Here is a 17,485-nt window from a genome sequence, read left to right on the forward strand (position 1 = left end):
ATAGTATTCATAGATAATCTGATCATAAATCCACAATTCATCGGATCTCGACAAACACATCGCAAAATAATATTACATCGGATAGAACTCCAGGAACATCGAGGAGAACATTGTACTGAAGATCAAAGAGAGAGAACAAGCCATCTAGCTACTAGCTATGGACCCATAGGTCTGTGGTAAACTACTAACACTTCATCGGAAGGGCATCAAGGTTGATGTAGAGACCCTCTGTGATCGAATCCCCCTCCGGCAGAGTGTCGGAAAAGGCTCCAAGATGGGATCTCATGGGAATAGAGGCTTGCGGCGGCGGAAAAGTATTTTGCTGGATGCTTCTGATGTTGGGGGAATATTTGGGAATTTATAGTGCAAAGATTAGGGTTGGGGGACTCCCGAGGGGTCCACAAGCCAGGGGCTGAGGGCTTGTGGACTCCTCGTGAGTCTTATGACCCCCTCCCCAAGTCTTCTGGGTGTCTTCTAGTCCAAGAAAAATCATCGCGAAAGTTTTGTTCCGTTTGGTCTTCGTTTGATATTCCTTTTCTGTAAAAGTCAAAAACAAGGAAAAAACAAAAACCGGCACTGGGCTCTAGGTTAAAAGGTTACTCCCAAAAATAATATAAAATAGCATGTTAATGCATATAAAACATCCAAAATAGATAATATAATAGCATAGAACAATCAAAAATTATAGATACATTGGAGACTTATCAATCATATTCATGTTCATGTTCAGAGGAGATAAATATATGATTAATAATCTGAACATACGATCTTCACTGAATAAACCAACCAGCATCAACTACAAGATGTCATCAACACTACTAGCAACCCACAGGTATCAATTTGGGGTTTTGGGACAAAGATTGAATACAAGAGATGAACTAGGGTTTGGAGATGAGCTGGTGCTGGCGAAGATGTTGATGGAGATGATTCCTCCCATGATGAGAGGAGTGTTAGTGATGATGGCTTCGATTTCCCCCTCCCGGAGGGAAGTATCCTTGGCGAAATCGCTCCGCCGGAGAGCAAAAGTGCTCCTGCCTAGGTTCCACCTCAAGACGGCGGCGCTTCGTCCCGAAAGTCTTATCCTATTTTTACTAGGGGAAATGGTCATATATAGCAGAAGATGGGCACTGGACAACATCTATGGGCCCCATAAGGCACCTGGGCGCGCCCCTGCCTTGTGGGCTCACCGAAGGTGTTCTTTGATACTTCTGCCTTCCATTATTTTTTATACTCCCTCCGTTCCAAAATAAGTGACTCAAGTTTATACTAAACTAGTATAAACTTGAGTCACTTATTTTGGGACGGAGGGAGTATATTCCAAAATAATTCTTCATAAAATTTCAGGTCATTTGGAGCTCTAGAGAATAGCTATCTATACTGTAGCTCTTTTAGAACCAGAATTCCAACTGTCGGCAATTTCCCTCTCCATGTGTATCTTGCATATACAAGAGAGAAACTGCATTAGAATTGCATCATAAAGTGAAATATTGATCTAAAACATTATAAATAACAGCAGCAAAACATGATGCATAATGGACGTATCACCCCTTACTGTGCATTCGCACCCTCCTCGTCCAACAACGTCGTTGGACCTCTCCGGCCGTCGTCCAGGCATCCTCGGACGTCTACAGCCTCAACCCACATGCCTGTCCACCTTGGACTACGTCGCCGTCCACCTAGGATCCGTCGACAGCCAGGTACACCCCCCCAGCCGCCCCCTGCCGACGCCATCCTTAGTGGACACCCCGCCTAACAGGTGTTCGGTCAAATGTGCTTTTTTGTTGACCTTGTTGTTGTTTTCTAGAGCAAAACGATGGCTGGGTACTCGGTGATTGAGGATGAGTTCTTGTGCGATATGTGGAAGGTCGTATACTCCCCCCTCCCCCCCCCCCCCCCCCGCCCCTGTGGACGCCATCCTTGGCGGACACAACGCCTGACAGGTGTTCAGTCAAATATGTTTTTTTGTTGACCTTGTTGTTGTCTAGAGTAAAACGATGGCAGGGTACTCGGTGACTGAGGATGAGTTGTTGTGCTATACGTGGAAGGTCGTATCTGCCTACTTTGTAGGCACGAGGCAAGGGGGCTCGACCTTTTGGCAAAGCGCATGTTTCGTTTCATGAGTAAAAGAACTTTGTGCCCTACGACTTGCATGTCATCCATGAGCGCAAGATGAAGTGACTAGCGCATCGGTGGTACACGTCTCCAACTCCGCCATTAAGTTTTGCGGTGTGATTGCATAAGTGGAGACAACGTGGGCATCGGGCTCGTCAACCATAAAGATCGTAAGTTTTGCTTCTGGTAGCTCTACATGTTGGTCAATTTAGTGATTCACTCAATGTTGCAACTTGATAATCACCATGTTGTATAGCCTAGACGCTCTGCGGTGCTGGACTACAAGACCGCGGGTAGGTCATTTACACTCATACATTGTTGGATGAATCTAGGGGGCACAGTGCATGGGACAACATATGCCAATTCTGACACTCGAGTATCGTTGAATTCAAAAATCTTGTTGCACATTTGATTATCTTGGATGTAATATTTACATTTATAATATTGTTGTACTAGAGTTTTAGTTTAAATTTGAACCAAGAGAGTATTTTTTTAATAATTATGTTAAGTGTTGAAAGGCAGACATTTATGGGACATGGTTCAATGCCGGTAACCATGCCCGCAGAAAAGATAGGGTGTCGGTCGGCGTTGGAATGCCCTTATACACCGGCTAGCAGAGTGTGCGGGTGTGCGTTTATAGCGGTGAGTGTATGCGTGTATGTTTGAGCGCTTGCGTATGTATTAAGTTAAAAAAACACGGGTGCATCAAAAATTTGACTTCTAACGCTTACAAATGTCCTCCGAAGGAGGCCATTCGCGCCTCATACTCTTTTCGCTTCCTCTTCTCGTCATCGGACGACTGCATCCTCTGTTCGTACCTCTGCCGGCGTAGGTCGTGCATGACGGGGTCGCCGGCAAGTTGTGGTGCCTTTGTGCCCCCCTGCCCGGCCGGCCGAGACGTGCAACGGCCACCCGTGCCCTTCGCCGCCGGAGGCGTGCTGAACGGGCTGATCCACGTGGTGCTGGGGCAGGCGCCTCCCAAGGAGCCGTTCTGCTCCCTCATCCTCGTGCTCGTCGACCTGGACGCCGCCGCCTTCATCTTCCTCGCCATCAGTGCCCACGTCCTCGGCGTCAACCTCTACGTCGACGTCGACCTCACGCTGCTGCCGAGCTGCTGCGGCCGCAAGGCGCCCAAGGGCTCCTGATGCGCCTGATCGATCGACGGACCAAAGACAGGGGGAAAGAACGGCGAACAGGCGGGGCGAACGAGCACGAGCTTGGCGATGTTGAGACCCATCGGCATCATGCATCGAAGGCAGGGAGAAAGAACGGCGAAGCAAATGTAACGAGAGCCGTCAAAACCATACTCCCCGCACGAGCGCTTGACCAGCTCTCCCGTTCTCCAAAAGCTGACCGCTGTCTCGCTCGCACTGCCTCCTCAGGACCAGTCAAACGCCTACTCTCTCTCTCTGCATTCAGCCGCTACCACCCGCTCTTCTCAACTCTCTAGCACCACACGATCGAGCCCGGTCCATCTTGCACCCCAACCTGCGAATAGTTCTCACCTCCAGAATCTCAGTCTCGTCCTGTATATAAAGGCCTCCATAACGCTAGCAAAAGACGCACAAACAGACACAACCTGAGGCCAGAGCCTTACTGCTTTTCGCCGAGGAAAAGTTAGTCGTCAGCAAATCAAGAAGAGAGCCAGCCGCACGAGGAGATAGATAGATAAACTGATCAAGTGAAGTGCGCCCGCACACAACACCTGCTCTGCTCGATCAAGCAAGGCTCATGGCCATGGGCAACAATGGCGTCAAGATCACCTACATCGAGACGCAGTTCGTCACCTCCGACGCCGCGAGCTTCAAGTCCCTCGTGCAGCGCCTCACGGGCAAGTCCGCCGAAGCCGCCGCCACGCGCCCGCTCCACCGGCCGCGCCCCTGCCGCGCCCCCGCAGCCGAGAGGGCGAGCGCTGTCACTGGAGCACCGAGCTATTTCACGTCCACCACTGCGGGCTCGGTTGTTAGTGCAGCTGCGGACGACGTGCGGACAGCGGCGTTCGCTGCCAACGACGGCGATTACCCGGAGCTGGAGGGACTTTGGGATTACTCGGAGCTGTTCTGCGCAGCCGAACGGTGCCATGGCGGTAGTTACAGTGATCTCCTCTATTGAAGTGTAAATGTTTTTTTAGGATATTTAAGTGTAAATGTTTTTGGTTTTGACTCTCTGGTTACGAGGCAGATTCAAGTCATTTTTTGATGCTATGTCCTTCTGTGTTCTGCCTATTGCTGTTAATTCACTTGGGATCTGTAAATGTACAAAATGTTGAAGTAAACAACGGGAGCATTTGCTTTGCAAGTACTCTGAAACTGGTTTAGTTTTAATTTAATGAGATTCCCACATACAGCAAACCACCTGCATACATGACAAAGTACAAACAAAAGTGTGTCATTTTGTCGAAATTTTCTGGTACATAAATCAGTAACATTTTGCTCAAGCTTTTTTTTCAAGAGTATGCCTAAGGCGTACTACAGCTTTATGTAAGGCAGATTTTTTAGTACAGAAACACTAACACTCAATGCGAACAACAAGCGTAGCATAACAGCGCACCTGGTTCGAAGACAGCCAACAACGACCAAAACAACAACTACAGAGCAAAAGAGTTTGCCCTAACTGAACACAACATCGTGTCTCGACCAATGCCGGACACCTCCGAAGACCATCGACTCCGACAGTTCTTCGCTCATCGAGGCACCATCCACCCTGAATGTATGAGAGGAGGTGGCAAGTTGATGGCAGGACTTGATATGATAAGCAGGCAAACAGCACCATCATCTCAAGCCTCTCATGAGAATCTGATATTACAAGGTTTGCCCAAGAACAACCAAGAAATGTGACAAAGCAAGAAAAAAAATGAAATGCCAGGGCAGTACCCCTTGGCATTAGAAATTTTTCTAAGACTAAAAGCAATATGTCTTGCATATTATTCTTGGGATGGTGCGTTGTGAACTGCTCTCCGGTGATACTTTGGGATCCCAGCTAGAAAGAACAATTGGCGCAGAGTTATACAGAGCTGGTATAAATTTTGAGTGGGCATGCACGTAAATCGCCTGACTTTTATATTTTCCAAATACTTAAACGCGCAACTGCGCTATCTGGCGGAGCCGAGCGCACACGCAAGCTATCCGATGCTTGCGCACCTGCTACACGACAAGACTGCTAAGAAAACAGCTTTCTTCCTCCTCGTGATGTACCTGACGTTGTTAGGTGGTGGATGGTCACTAAGGATTACCTGCATGCATATACTGATGTCATCCCACATTATTTCGTCTCATTTTTTAAAAAAAGCTATAACTTTTGAACCGAGTGTCAAAATGAAAATCCGTTTCCACCATTAGGTTTTTCGTGACGAGATTTTCAAAACTAGATCCCATATGTATATGTTTTGATGAACTTTTTTAAAGCAACTTTGGTTCTAGTTGAGGCAATTTTAGTATTAAACAGAAGCAACTTCCTTGAATCATGTGTACTAGTGAATTTACCTATCAAGCATATCGTAGACAGCATAAAAACCATGTGGGACACATTTTCATTGTATGTAGGCAACTGAGCATCATTCGTAGGCAACTGATGTCATCCCGCAAGAAATTATAATTTCCCGCAAAAAAAACTTTATAGTATTGTAGGCAACTTAGTTTTCAAGGTAGGTTAACAGTATCCTAAAGGGGCTACCATGACTAGATAGTAGCTTAGCATCATCCTTAGTTACATACAACTTAGTTTCATACATAGGCGCCTTTGGACCTAAGTTGCTAACGCTACTTAGTTTTAAAAGCAACTTTGATCTTAGATGAGGCAACTTTAATGCTAAACATAAGCAACTTCACTCCTAAAAATAATTAATTAGTAACAATAAGCAACTAACTAATAATGCAGAACAACTACCAAACTGAAGTAGATAGTATCACATCACCTTTATGAGCAACTTTCCTTCCACAAGAGGCAACTCTGGTGCTAAAAGTAGGCAACGTCACTACCTTATGTCCTAGTTAATTTTGTCTAACATTTTCCTAACTTCCTCATCGGTACTTCTAAGTTGCCTATTGTTCATGCTCGTATCTTGTTGTTTCTAAATTGCCTATAATACTATAATGTCGTCTACCGATGATGCTCGTGTGTTTGCTATATATTGCTAGTTATGATAGGCAACATGATGATGAATCTTGGCCACTTCAAAGTGTTTGTAGGCAACTTAGAAAAACAATGATAAACAACTTTACAATATTCTAGGCAACTATTTTAACAAAATTAGGCAATTGAGCAGCAATTGTAGGCAACTAATTACCAGTAGCAGGCAACTAGGCATCAATTATAGGCAATTTATAGCATTTATAGGTAATTGAACATCAACCGTTTGCAACTAATCATCAACAATAGGCAATTGAGCAGCCATGATACACAAGTTGGAGTAGTGTTAGCAAAACTGACAAATATACATAGTGCATTGAAGTTGCTTTGTATGTACACTAAAGATGCCTTATGTTTTGTGTGATTTTTCTTGTTTTTATGCAAACCAACCTAATAGTCAGTCCAACTTGGCCAAAAAGAAGTCCAACTAGGCAAAAAGAAGAAGTTGCTCCTCAATAGCACTATAGTTACCTCCATTGCACCTAAAGTTGCCCTCAAAAAAAGTTTGACGAAACTAACTCATATGAGATCTAGTTTTGAAGAACTCGTCGTCAGAAACCTGACTGTGAAAACGGAACTGGATTTTGATGCTCGAATCAAAAGTTATGGCTTTTACAACTTTTTAAACCCTAATTAAATGCATATGGTTGATTCAATCGGTAGCCACGTGCGCTACAGGATATGACTAAACAATTTCCTTTTCTACACTAGAAAGCTGGACATAACGACATGCACTTACTATATACGGCAATGCGCTCAAATCAACAAACAAGCGCAGCGGCGCTCCCTAGCCTCGTCCTTTATATTTGGGCCAATCGATCGTTTTGAAACGTTCAATGCACATCTAACGACGCCTGACCCTTCTTCTTCCTCCAGCTCTTCTCCTTCCCCAGAGCGTCACACGGGTCGCCGAAGGAACCGCCTGCCACCACCATCGACGGCCCGCAGCGCCCCTGCGCATCCCCGCCGCTCCAATCTCCTCGGAACCACCCCCATCGTCGGTCTTGCCACCGCCCCCTGCCATCCCTCTAGCTCTGCCCGCGTCCGGGTTTTTTCTCCTGGGAAGTTGCACCACCACCGTCCTGCGCCTCCCACCACCGTCGTTCTTTGCCCCCCCCCCACCCCTTCTCTAAGATAGATGGTTGGGTAGCCTGCCAGCGAGCTCCTTCCTTCTCCTTTCTCCCCTTCGGCATCCCTCCGCGAACTTCTTCGGCCATCTCAAAATTGACTGACCCAAAAGCTAAAGTCAGTTGACTGACGTTTAGCTAATGTGATTTTGAATACTATAGAATGGTATATATCGAGGGACATAGAGAGTATAGTAACAAACACAAATGGCTCCATCTTGGTAAACCGTAGAGGGTTCACAGCTCATATTAATAATTTGAACGAGTAGTGTAGTACTAGACACCAATATACTACTCCCTCTATAATTTAATATAAGATGCTCTTTTGACACTGTCATAGACTCTAAAAACATCTTACAAAAAGTTACAAAGGGAGTACTAGATAGAAAGGGATAGATCAATAAGGTAAGATGTGCACAAAATAGATACAGAGAGAAAACAGCATAATGCATATGCTGTAATAGACGCTGGGTTGAGGACGTGTGCGGACGCCGCCACCGCCGCCTCTTCTTGAAAAAAGGATTTATGGTCCGTCCGTCTTCCCGGCGCCGCCGGTCCGCCTCGTCCTGGTGGCCCTAGGGCCATGGACGTGTTGTGGACCTCAGCCATTGCTGGCGGGGGGGTCTTGCTCTATCTTTTGGTGTTTTCGTGAGTTTGTTTAGGGTATGTGTCCTACTCAGAAAGACGAGGCGGTGGTAATTCCTTGAAGATGGAATAAGGTTCTCTTCGCCCCCCCCCCTCTATTATGGTGATGTGTCTAGTGTCGGTGGAGGGCGTGTGAAGGCGTGTCTCCGCCGGATTTCGCGGGATTCGATCGGTGCTGGTTTTCGGTGGATCCGTTTGGATCCAGTCTTTGTTCGTCCTCACTCGTGTGTTGGATTCTTTCGCTCTATACTTTACTTCATCGGCAACAGTTGCTGATCTGGTGCGCTGGTCCTATGGGCCTTAGCACAACGACTTGTCGATTATCTACTACATCAAGTTTGCCCCCACTATAGTGACGGAGGACGGAGGGGTGGTGATGGTGACGCGTCTTCGACTCGCTCCAGCGCTTATAGTCGTCGTTAGGTGGTCCACAGACATGAATTTTTTTATGTGTTTTTTGTACCACCATAACGTGATGACACTAGTAGAAAAAGGGCCTTTAGTCCCGGTTCATAAGGGCCTTTAGTCCCGGTTCTGGAACCGGGACTAAAGGGTCGGTACTAAAGCCTCCCCCTTTAGTCCCGGTTCTTACTGGAACCGGGACTAAAGGCCCTCCACGTGGCCGCTGCCTGAAGGTCCACCTTTAGTCCCGGTTGGTAACATCAACCGGTACTAAAACCTTTAGTCCTGGTTGGTAACACCAACCGGTACTAAAGAAAATTTTATGAAAAAAAATTTAAAAAAAAATTTTAGAATTTTTTTTTTTGAATTTCAAATTTCTGAATTATTTTAACCTCTAATCTCTAATCACCCCTCATCACTGCTCAATTTAACCTTTAATCTCTAATCACCACTCATCATTCCAAATCATCTAACTTTCCAAACGGTCACCCATCCTTTCACTACTCCAGCCTGAGCACGCTTAACTTCCGGGTTCTATTCTCCCTCGTTTCCAAGTCTGCACTTGTTGTTTTCCTTACAATAGTAAGATGTCAATCCTATTAACCCTCAAGAATTTAGCTTGAGCATGAAGTCACACATTTCACTGTTTGAGTTTGAAACTATTGTTCTAAAAATCAATAATTATTTAATAAAACTAATATTTCTTGAATAAGTAGTTTGACCACAGTTTGACCCTAGTTTGACCACAGTTTGACCAGATTTGACCAAAATTCAAAAAACTGAAATAATTATTTAGTAACACTAATATTCTTGAATAATTATTTAGTAACACTAATACTTCTTGAATAAGTAGTTTGACCATAGTTTGACCAGATTTAAAAAAACTGAAATTTGAGCATAACTTTTTTCCTTTTAGAATTTGAGGATTCTAAAAAATTGCAAACAGGTCGTAGGCGGTCTCCATCGGATGCGAATTTTCGTGCTGATTTTTTTGATATATTATACGTTTTTTTCCGACATCGTATGCAAAAGTTATAGCCGTTTTACATTTTCCCTACACTTTTTGCAAAATATGTCCAAATTTAAGTTTTTAAATTTTCTTAACTAGTAGATGTAGTAATATAACTACCTGTCGAAGGATTTTATTTTTTGAAGTTTTTATCATTTTCTTTTGATTTTTTAAAACATAAAAGGCGATCCACCGGGGGGTAGAGTTTGAAAATGGGACCTTTAGTCCCGGTTTGAGACACAAACCGGGACTAAAGGGCATCGCACCCTTTAGTCTCGGTTCGTGTCTCAAACCAGGACTAAAGGGCTCAGGTGAACCGAGACTAATGCCTTAGCCGCACGAACCGGGACCAATGCTCACATTAATCCCGGTTCGTGACTGAACCGGGACTAATGTGAATATTGCCCCGTGATCAAAACCCTGTTTTCTACTAGTGTGAGTAGATTGAAAGTTTTCTGAAAGAAGAAAAATGCCTATGTTGTAATCATCGTCTTGGTCAACTCCCTTCATCACCTCAAACCATACTATTCGTTCATCGGAACTGTCGGAAGTGCTGCCAATGTCACCGAATCCTTTATGGAACGAATACTTCACCGGGAGCACGAAGGGAGCTGCACCTGCGCGCGTACAATACATTTCCTATGAAGATATGACCGACACATAAACATCACGAATGAGAAAAATCTTGTAATCTGAAGAAAGTCCGTGGGATACAGACCCAAACTCTTCGGCGTTGGTAGGCCTGAGAAGCATGCCATGGCAGGACTCACCCAGGTGGTGGACGCTGGCGCAGAGGTTTGCAAAACAACCAGGCGAGGACACTCCTGCGGCGAGCTGAACGGCGGAGAGGGGGAGCGTCAAGAAGGTGAGAAGAACGTCGACAAAGTCGGACAGCATCGGCAAACAGGACGCGCACCCATAACCTGTCCACGACGAGCTTGATCTTGATGGCAACCATGGCCAAGGTAAGGGCCGATGACACGCAGGGTGGCCTTTGGAATAAAAAAGTATTCCCTTCATTTTAAAATATAGTGTGCTCGCGCTTTCTGAGGTCCAATTTTGATCATAAATTTAACCAACGAGATCAATTACGACGGGAGAAAAAAATATATAATTGAAAACTTCTTTCAAATACGAATTCACTGATATAATTTTTGCTCCCGCTGCAATCGCTCTTACTAATTAAATTTACGGTCAAAGTTGAAGCACGAGAATAGAAGAAGCACTACATTATGGAATGAAAGGAGTAATACTACTACTAGTAGAGCTACTAGTACTCGAGTCATTACCGTCGTCTGCAACATTCCGCTATGCCTCGTGATGTATTACCATGACAAAGGTCGAGCCAGTGGTCTGGTCGTCTTCGAAGACGGCCGCCGTCCTGCTGCAACAGTATAAAGACCTGATAAGGTTAAAGCGTGTGTTATATGACACAAGCTCCCTCGAAAAGATCGAGATCAAGATGAAAGGGGAGCTGCTCATGGACCATCCCAAGAACTATGACCGATGAGCAACTCCTCTTTCATCTTGTCCACCATCTTTTAGAGTAAGCCCGTGTTGTCTAACACATGCATCGACCCTGTCAACTCCTTATACCACTGTGAAAAGACGATGACACCTCCGGCGACGACCAAACCACCTCATGGCAGTACACCACGAAGCAGAGCGGGACGCCAAGCTTGCGGGCTGTCTTCTGCAGCCCAAGAAGGCGCCTCTTCTCAGTGTTCTTTCGCTTCTTCTCGTCACTGATCCATTGGATCTTGACCTGCCCATGCAAGCAATGGAAAGCAACTAAACGAACGAGATACTATAAGAAAGATGTGTGCGTGGGGAGAAGAGAGGCCGAGGGCTCATTTTATAGCCAAAAGGCCGGTGGAATATATGGAAAGTTATAAATGCTGGGCAAATATATGCGTGTGAATCCAAAATATATTTATTTTGAAGATATTTCATGTGGGTCCAGATCCTCTGCTTTAACTGTACCGCAGATATGGTCACTGTCATTGGCAATACGGCGTAAAGTTACTGCAGAGGATCTCCTCAACCCATATCCTCCCCACAAAATCTTTGTTTTCCCAAAACAGAAGTATGTGAACCAAAAATATTTTGCTTTAAATATATTTCCTCACATGTGTACATAAATCGAAAGTGATTCTTCCTGTTAAATCTTTTTTCCCGAGATTTCTCATGTGTTCGTGTTTTTAAGCAAAATAGCTCACATCACGTATACATCTAAGGGACAATCTAATTATCATATGTCTGATTTTCAATTCATTTTAGGTCGTATTTTAGCCCAGTCATGTGTTCACACGTGTCTTTCTTGTCTACTCAGTCCAGACTTAGCACACAAAATCCAACTGTTTTCATTCTAGTTTCAGGTCGAATTCCCTACCCCCACTCTCCCTCTTGGACATTCTAACGATTGCACCGGCCTCTCCCTAACGAGCCGCATGCAAACCCGTTATTAACACACAGAACAAAGAGTGTGCTTTGCTTCTTCCCCCATTCACGATCATGTTCTTCTTCTTCTTCCCTAGGCTGATCCGGGACAAGCAATTGGGAGTGATGTTGCTTGCGATCCGGACCGCAACCACATGCAGCCACCCAATGGGGGATCAACTCATGTACCCCTACCCCCACCCACATGTTCCTTCATGTAAGAACAGGGTGTCATCCTGTTGGTTAGGATAGCATAGAGCTATCTAGCCCACTCGGGTTCGAGTCACGAAGTGATCCGTGGTGCTTAGAGTTTCTTTTATAAAAATATGCCTCCAAGGGCTAGTTCTGGATAATCTCGTTTTTTTTTTCACATGTTCCTGCATACCGGGATCTATCACTCCCCTATGTATTGTATGTTAGACACAGTTTGCAAGCAAAGAAAATTTAGACCTTGTATCTGAAAGGGGAGACAGGAACTGGACAACACCTAAATTTTACGAATGCGTCACTGAACATGAACATGTATGGAAAGTTAATAATTAAAGTAGAATGAATGACTGAAGAAAACTGAGAACTAGAGTGCAGCCACAAATAGAATGACAAATAAATTTTATAAACAGAAGGGTGCACGCGCCAAAAAGAGGTTTCGTACCTAATGTTCCATGTAAAAATGCCCCATAGAGAGTCCTCCCGCGTAGGTTCCTTTATATACAAACATGCCAGAAAAGAAACATAGGGGAAAAAAGACTTTCAAACATGAAATAAAAATGACTGGAACTTTATATTCTTGTTTTTGTCCTTGAAAAAAGACATGCAAATTAAAAGGTGAGATGAAGGTTGATTGCATCCAAAATATATTAAGTATGTGTCATAAATAGAAATTGCGTATGAATTGATCGGTATAGTTTTTGTGATATATAATTCGCGTTTTATTGGTCAAATCGATGGTCATTGCCATATAAATAGGTACGGAGGGATTAATAACTAACGGTTGTGAATTAATATTGATGTACATGAATATATTTTTGTTATAGGTGAGACACTGAACAAGAAGATAAAAATCTGTGGCAAAATAGAACCTAAAAAAAAATATCATGGCAGCAAAAGAATATCCAAATCACTATGCACACGGACATCTTCGGGTCCATTTTTTTATGCTAAAAAAATAGATGGCTGCAACCCATGCAACGAAACTGATTAATGGCCGTTAACATGTGTTGTGCAAAATCAGATAGAAGGTAGCACACGTATAGAAGTACCGAAGCGACTTTTCGGTGGACGGCGGCTCGTGTGGACTTAATCATGGCCGTCCAACCGTTCCTGGGGATTGGCAAACATCACTTCGCTGTCTCCCCCCTGTCCGTTCCCTAGTAATAGGTATTAGGTTCATAGGCGTATCGGTGTGGAACAAATGTTTCGTTGCTGTGGAGCTGGACTCGCGGAGTGCGTGGGCTGGTACACGGTGCAGCTGGGTTTGGTACAGTTGCAAAGATCACGTGACTAGTCTCGAGTCGAGGCGCAGGGCATGTTGGCCCACATCGCGTGGCCAGCTATCCCTTTCTCAAAGCACTGGCCGTCAGGGCACAGGCCCATACGCCTCCTGCTGCTCCTTTCTCCAGTTCGTCTTCCTCCTCTGGATCGAGACCTTGGAGCCTGCTCCATGGACCTGTCCATGGAAATGGAGGGCGATTCCGAACAGAGGTAATTCAGATGCCACTTAGCAGAGCTACTAGTTTTTGTCTCACGCAAAAGATGAAGTTAGGATTAGATCTGGTTGCCGTTTGTCCCTGAAATTCCTTGATTTGATTTTTTCCGCTCAGGATTAGCCGCGGGCATGCGGGCAATACTGGTGCTGCCCGGCCTATAGAGTCCCAGGCTTCTATCAGCGTCGCCGAGGCTGACATTCGCCGTGCAGGGGACCTCCGTAGCGGTGGCGGAGATGCCAGATTTCTTGGCGAGGACCCGCTCTTGCAAGTTTGTTCGGAGGCTACGAGCGGATGGACACGCAGGTAATCGCGCGTAGAACTGATTTCTTTTGTGTGCTGGTCATATATGCAAAAACGATTTCATTAGCATCTAGCTATATGTTATGTAGTTATTTAGTACAGGTCTGTACTAAATCCGCATTGTGTGTCTGACTGATTACATTAGGTTTCTGAAATTACTGGGATTATCTGCGTGCGGGCTGTTGCACAGTCTTCTTGTTCTTTGAAATTGCATATCCTGTCCTGTTTGTAGCTAGTTTAACTAAAAAGTCGATAGGTGTCGGAGTGCGATACTAGGAAAAGATTTTGTTTGCATATCTTGTTTTTTATCTGCAGTCCTGCTTTGTCGGGTTTGCCTTTGTATAAAATTGGAAATCAGGGGGGCAATAATTGACAGTTTCGTGTAATCTGGTGCATTGAGGAAGAGGAATTGATTTTCTTTTCTATGCGAATTATTTAATTTGTCTCTCAAAAATAACAGGGTAAGGATCAGAAAGGCCCCCGCTGAGCGCGAGCTCAACCCGAACCGGAAAAGTGCCCTTGAATTGTCCATGAGGGCTTTCATATTGAAAAGAGATGGCAATGTTGTCAACCCAGCTGTCGGGACCTCTTTTGATTCATTGGATGAAGCCTATCAATTCTACAATTTATATTCGTGGGAGCTTGGATTTGGTATAAGGTATTCGAAAAGCAGGCTAAATGTGGAGCGGGTGAAGTGCATGCAGGAGATAGTCTGTGGATGTGCGGTGCGTTTGTTTTTCTTTTTGTGCATCACTGTTTGGGGAGAAAAAGTCTGCAAGAATATGTTATAGGCTGACAAATCATGTTATGTGCATCGGCAGGGTAAACCGGAGAGGGAGAATACAAGATCAACACGGTGCGGTTGTGCTGCCCGGATCAGGCTGCTTCGGTCGGACGACAATGGATGGTATATTTCAGAGCACCGGGCGGCACACAACCACTCTTTGTCAAGCACTTGTGGTGAGAAGATGCATTGGCCGTCGCACAGGATCATTGACCGGTATACTAAGGATCTTGTTAGGCAGATTAGAGAGAACAATGTCGGTCTTGGAAAGGTTTTTAGTATAGTTGGTAGTTTTTTTGGAACAGTTGATAATGTGCCATTTACAAAACGGTCACTGAAGACGCTGTGTTGCAAGTTGAACAAGGAGCAGTCTGATTCAGATGCCCGGAAAACAATGGACATACTTGCGGAGATGAAGGCAAACGATCCAGAATTCAACTATACTGTCCAGGTTGATGACGAGAGCAGGATTAAGACACTTATGTGGGTTAACGGGCGTAGTGTGGACCAGTATAGGTGTTTCGGAGATGTTGTAACATTTGATACCACATACAGGACCAACCTATATGACATGCCATTCGGTCTGTTTGTAGGAGTGAACAATCACTTCCAGAGCATAATTTTCGGAGGTGTCATGCTGAGGGATGAGAAGGAGGACACATTCAAGTGGGTTTTCCGTGAATTCATCAGGATGGTCGGGGGTAAACACCCGCAAACAATATTAACAGGTACGGCTAGATTAGGGGTAGATGTGAATCTCTCATTTTTCTTGAACCAATACTTTCCATGATGTAAGCTCCTAATGGATCTAATTTACTTTACTGGTTGCAGACCAGGCGCGGTCAATGGAATTGGCTATAGAAACAGAGATGCCCAATACAACGCATAGGTGGTGTAAATGGCATGTGCTGAAGAAAGCAAAGGAATCAATGGGGGTTTTGTGGAGCAAGAAAACTGATTTCAAAAGTGAATTTCATAAGCTGGTTCATCACATGGTCACGGAGCAAGAGTTCGAGGATGGATGGTCTGCAATGCTTGATAAATATTCACTGAGAAAGCACCCGTACCTTACTCAAATTTATGAGGTGCGGCATAAGTGGGCAAAGCCGTATTTCAGAGGTGTTTTTTGCGCAAAGATGACTAGTACTCAACGGAGTGAAAGTGCCAATCACATGCTTAAAAGTTATGTCCCCCCGGGCTGTCCAATGCATCTGTTCCTCAAACAGTACGAGAAGCTCCAGTTTGACAGAGAGTCTGAAGAGAGCTTCCAGGAGAAACGAACCGCACTGGTATGTTCTGAGAAAAGAGTCGGCCGGTCGCTTTACTAGTTAGTAAACCAGTCTCCATAGACATGTTCTTGATTGGTAGATGTATTAGACGAAGTGTACACCGATGCCTGATCTGTTCATTTTTTGTGTTTTGATATGTTTCAGAGTGGGGTTTTGTTGCGAGTAAATCTTCCAATTGAGAGGCATGCTAGCAAGATATACACAAGGGCAATGTTTGAGCAATTTGGAGATGCTTTGTACAAGGCAGGGGCCTATGAACTGGATGTTGTTGTCCCGAAAAAGATATACATTCTTACTCACGTTGATGCTCTGGCAAGAGAGAAATGGAGCAAAGTACAGTTCAAGGTTGAAGTCGATGATGATCAGAGTTTCTTTAATTGCGAATGTGGGATTTTCGAGCACTCTGGAATGGTTTGCTGTCATTCGTTGAAGGTAAGTAAAAACATCTTCGTATGATGCTACACAACGTCATCTGCCATGCAAACAAAGTTGTGCTAGTCTGAGGTCTCATTTCTGTGGTGGCGGGTTATGATTGAGCTCAAATTGAGCAAGATCCCAAATAAGCACATACTAAAACGCTGGACTAGGGATGCCCGCGATATATTGCCGGAGCACCTTGTTCGATACCAGAAGGACAGAGGGCCGCATGGTTTTGATACTTACAGGCACAACGCCATGTACATGAAGGCGCTTGAATGTGTTAGGCTGGGCGATAGTAATGTGAAGTGCTATGATGTTTTCATGGCCATGATGAAGGAGGTTTACACAACTCTTCTCCCCCTAAGCCATGACAAGGATGGTATGGGACTCGAAGAGCGTGAGGCTTTGGAGCAGAGAGCCAAAGATGGTACCCATGGTGACAAAAATGTTGATGCATGTATTAATATTGTTGACGGGGATGCATTGTCAAACTGTTCTTGGATTGCTCCTGCAAAGAGATGGGCCAGCCGGGGAGGCCAACCACTAGCAGAGACAAGGCTCCGTATGAAGATAAAATGAAGAGGTCAAGGTTTTGTGCGATATGCCGAGTGAAGGGGCACAAGAGCACGACATGTCCGGAAAGGGGAGATATTCCGAAAGCTCCAAGGAAGATGCCTAAGTGTGGGAAATGTGGAGTGCTCGGACATCGTCGAAACTCTTGCGGAAAGCGGGCAGAACCCTTTGTGCCTAATTTCCTGTAGTTTATGTCGTCAGCAAATTTGGTTTGTGTTTGTATTTGTAGCTTGGGTAGAAATGTATTGTTGATATCCAGGCTTACAATGAGTTCAAGCGTGCGACTGGGTTATGCTTAAATCTTTTTATATGACTTAGGTAATTTTCACTCATGTTACTGCCATATTTGTGGACTGATTTCGGGTGGGAAACTCGGAAATAATTTGCGAAGCATTCCAAATGCCCAGTTGCCGGGCAATTGGGCCGTGGTCTGATCGGAAAAATGGGCCTTGGGGGAGGCAGAGATCTCTGGGTAGGATCGTTTCCCATTGTTGGGAATGAAACCTTTTTTTTCATTGCTATGCGACACATGCGATGTGTCGATGGCACCC

At 44.9% G+C, this 17,485-nt stretch overlaps 3 protein-coding genes across 4 annotated transcripts; all 3 read left to right on the forward strand.

Moving 5' to 3' along the window:
* The first annotated feature begins 2,951 nt into the window (after nucleotides 1–2,951).
* Nucleotides 2,952–3,257, forward strand: LOC147976677 (lipid transfer protein EARLI 1-like). Its single transcript, XM_087520940.1, has one exon. The coding sequence runs from the start codon at nucleotides 2,952–2,954 to the stop codon at nucleotides 3,255–3,257; it is 306 nt and encodes a 101-aa protein (XP_087377066.1).
* Nucleotides 3,258–3,696: 439 nt separating this feature from the next.
* Nucleotides 3,697–4,247, forward strand: LOC147976678 (uncharacterized). Its single transcript, XM_087519824.1, has one exon. The coding sequence runs from the start codon at nucleotides 3,844–3,846 to the stop codon at nucleotides 4,222–4,224; it is 381 nt and encodes a 126-aa protein (XP_087375950.1). The 5' UTR covers nucleotides 3,697–3,843; the 3' UTR covers nucleotides 4,225–4,247.
* An 8,880-nt stretch (nucleotides 4,248–13,127) lies between these two features.
* On the forward strand, nucleotides 13,128–16,412 carry LOC125554205 (protein FAR1-RELATED SEQUENCE 5). Of its 2 annotated transcripts, XM_087518969.1 has the most exons (7): nucleotides 13,128–13,563; nucleotides 13,683–13,871; nucleotides 14,329–14,593; nucleotides 14,690–14,828; nucleotides 15,246–15,380; nucleotides 15,484–15,941; nucleotides 16,086–16,412. In XM_087518969.1, the coding sequence occupies exons 1-7, from the start codon at nucleotides 13,388–13,390 to the stop codon at nucleotides 16,395–16,397; spliced, it is 1,674 nt and encodes a 557-aa protein (XP_087375095.1). In that variant the 5' UTR covers nucleotides 13,128–13,387; the 3' UTR covers nucleotides 16,398–16,412. The 2 variants fall into 2 exon arrangements, with proteins under 2 accessions (XP_087375095.1, XP_087375094.1); XM_087518968.1 differs by having other exon boundaries at nucleotides 14,690–15,380.
* Nucleotides 16,413–17,485: the final 1,073 nt, after the last annotated feature.

Source organism: Triticum urartu, chromosome 4A (assembly GCF_056163025.1).
Source record: "Triticum urartu cultivar PI428250 chromosome 4A, HENAU_Tu73, whole genome shotgun sequence".
Taxonomy (NCBI): Eukaryota; Viridiplantae; Streptophyta; class Magnoliopsida; order Poales; family Poaceae; genus Triticum; species Triticum urartu.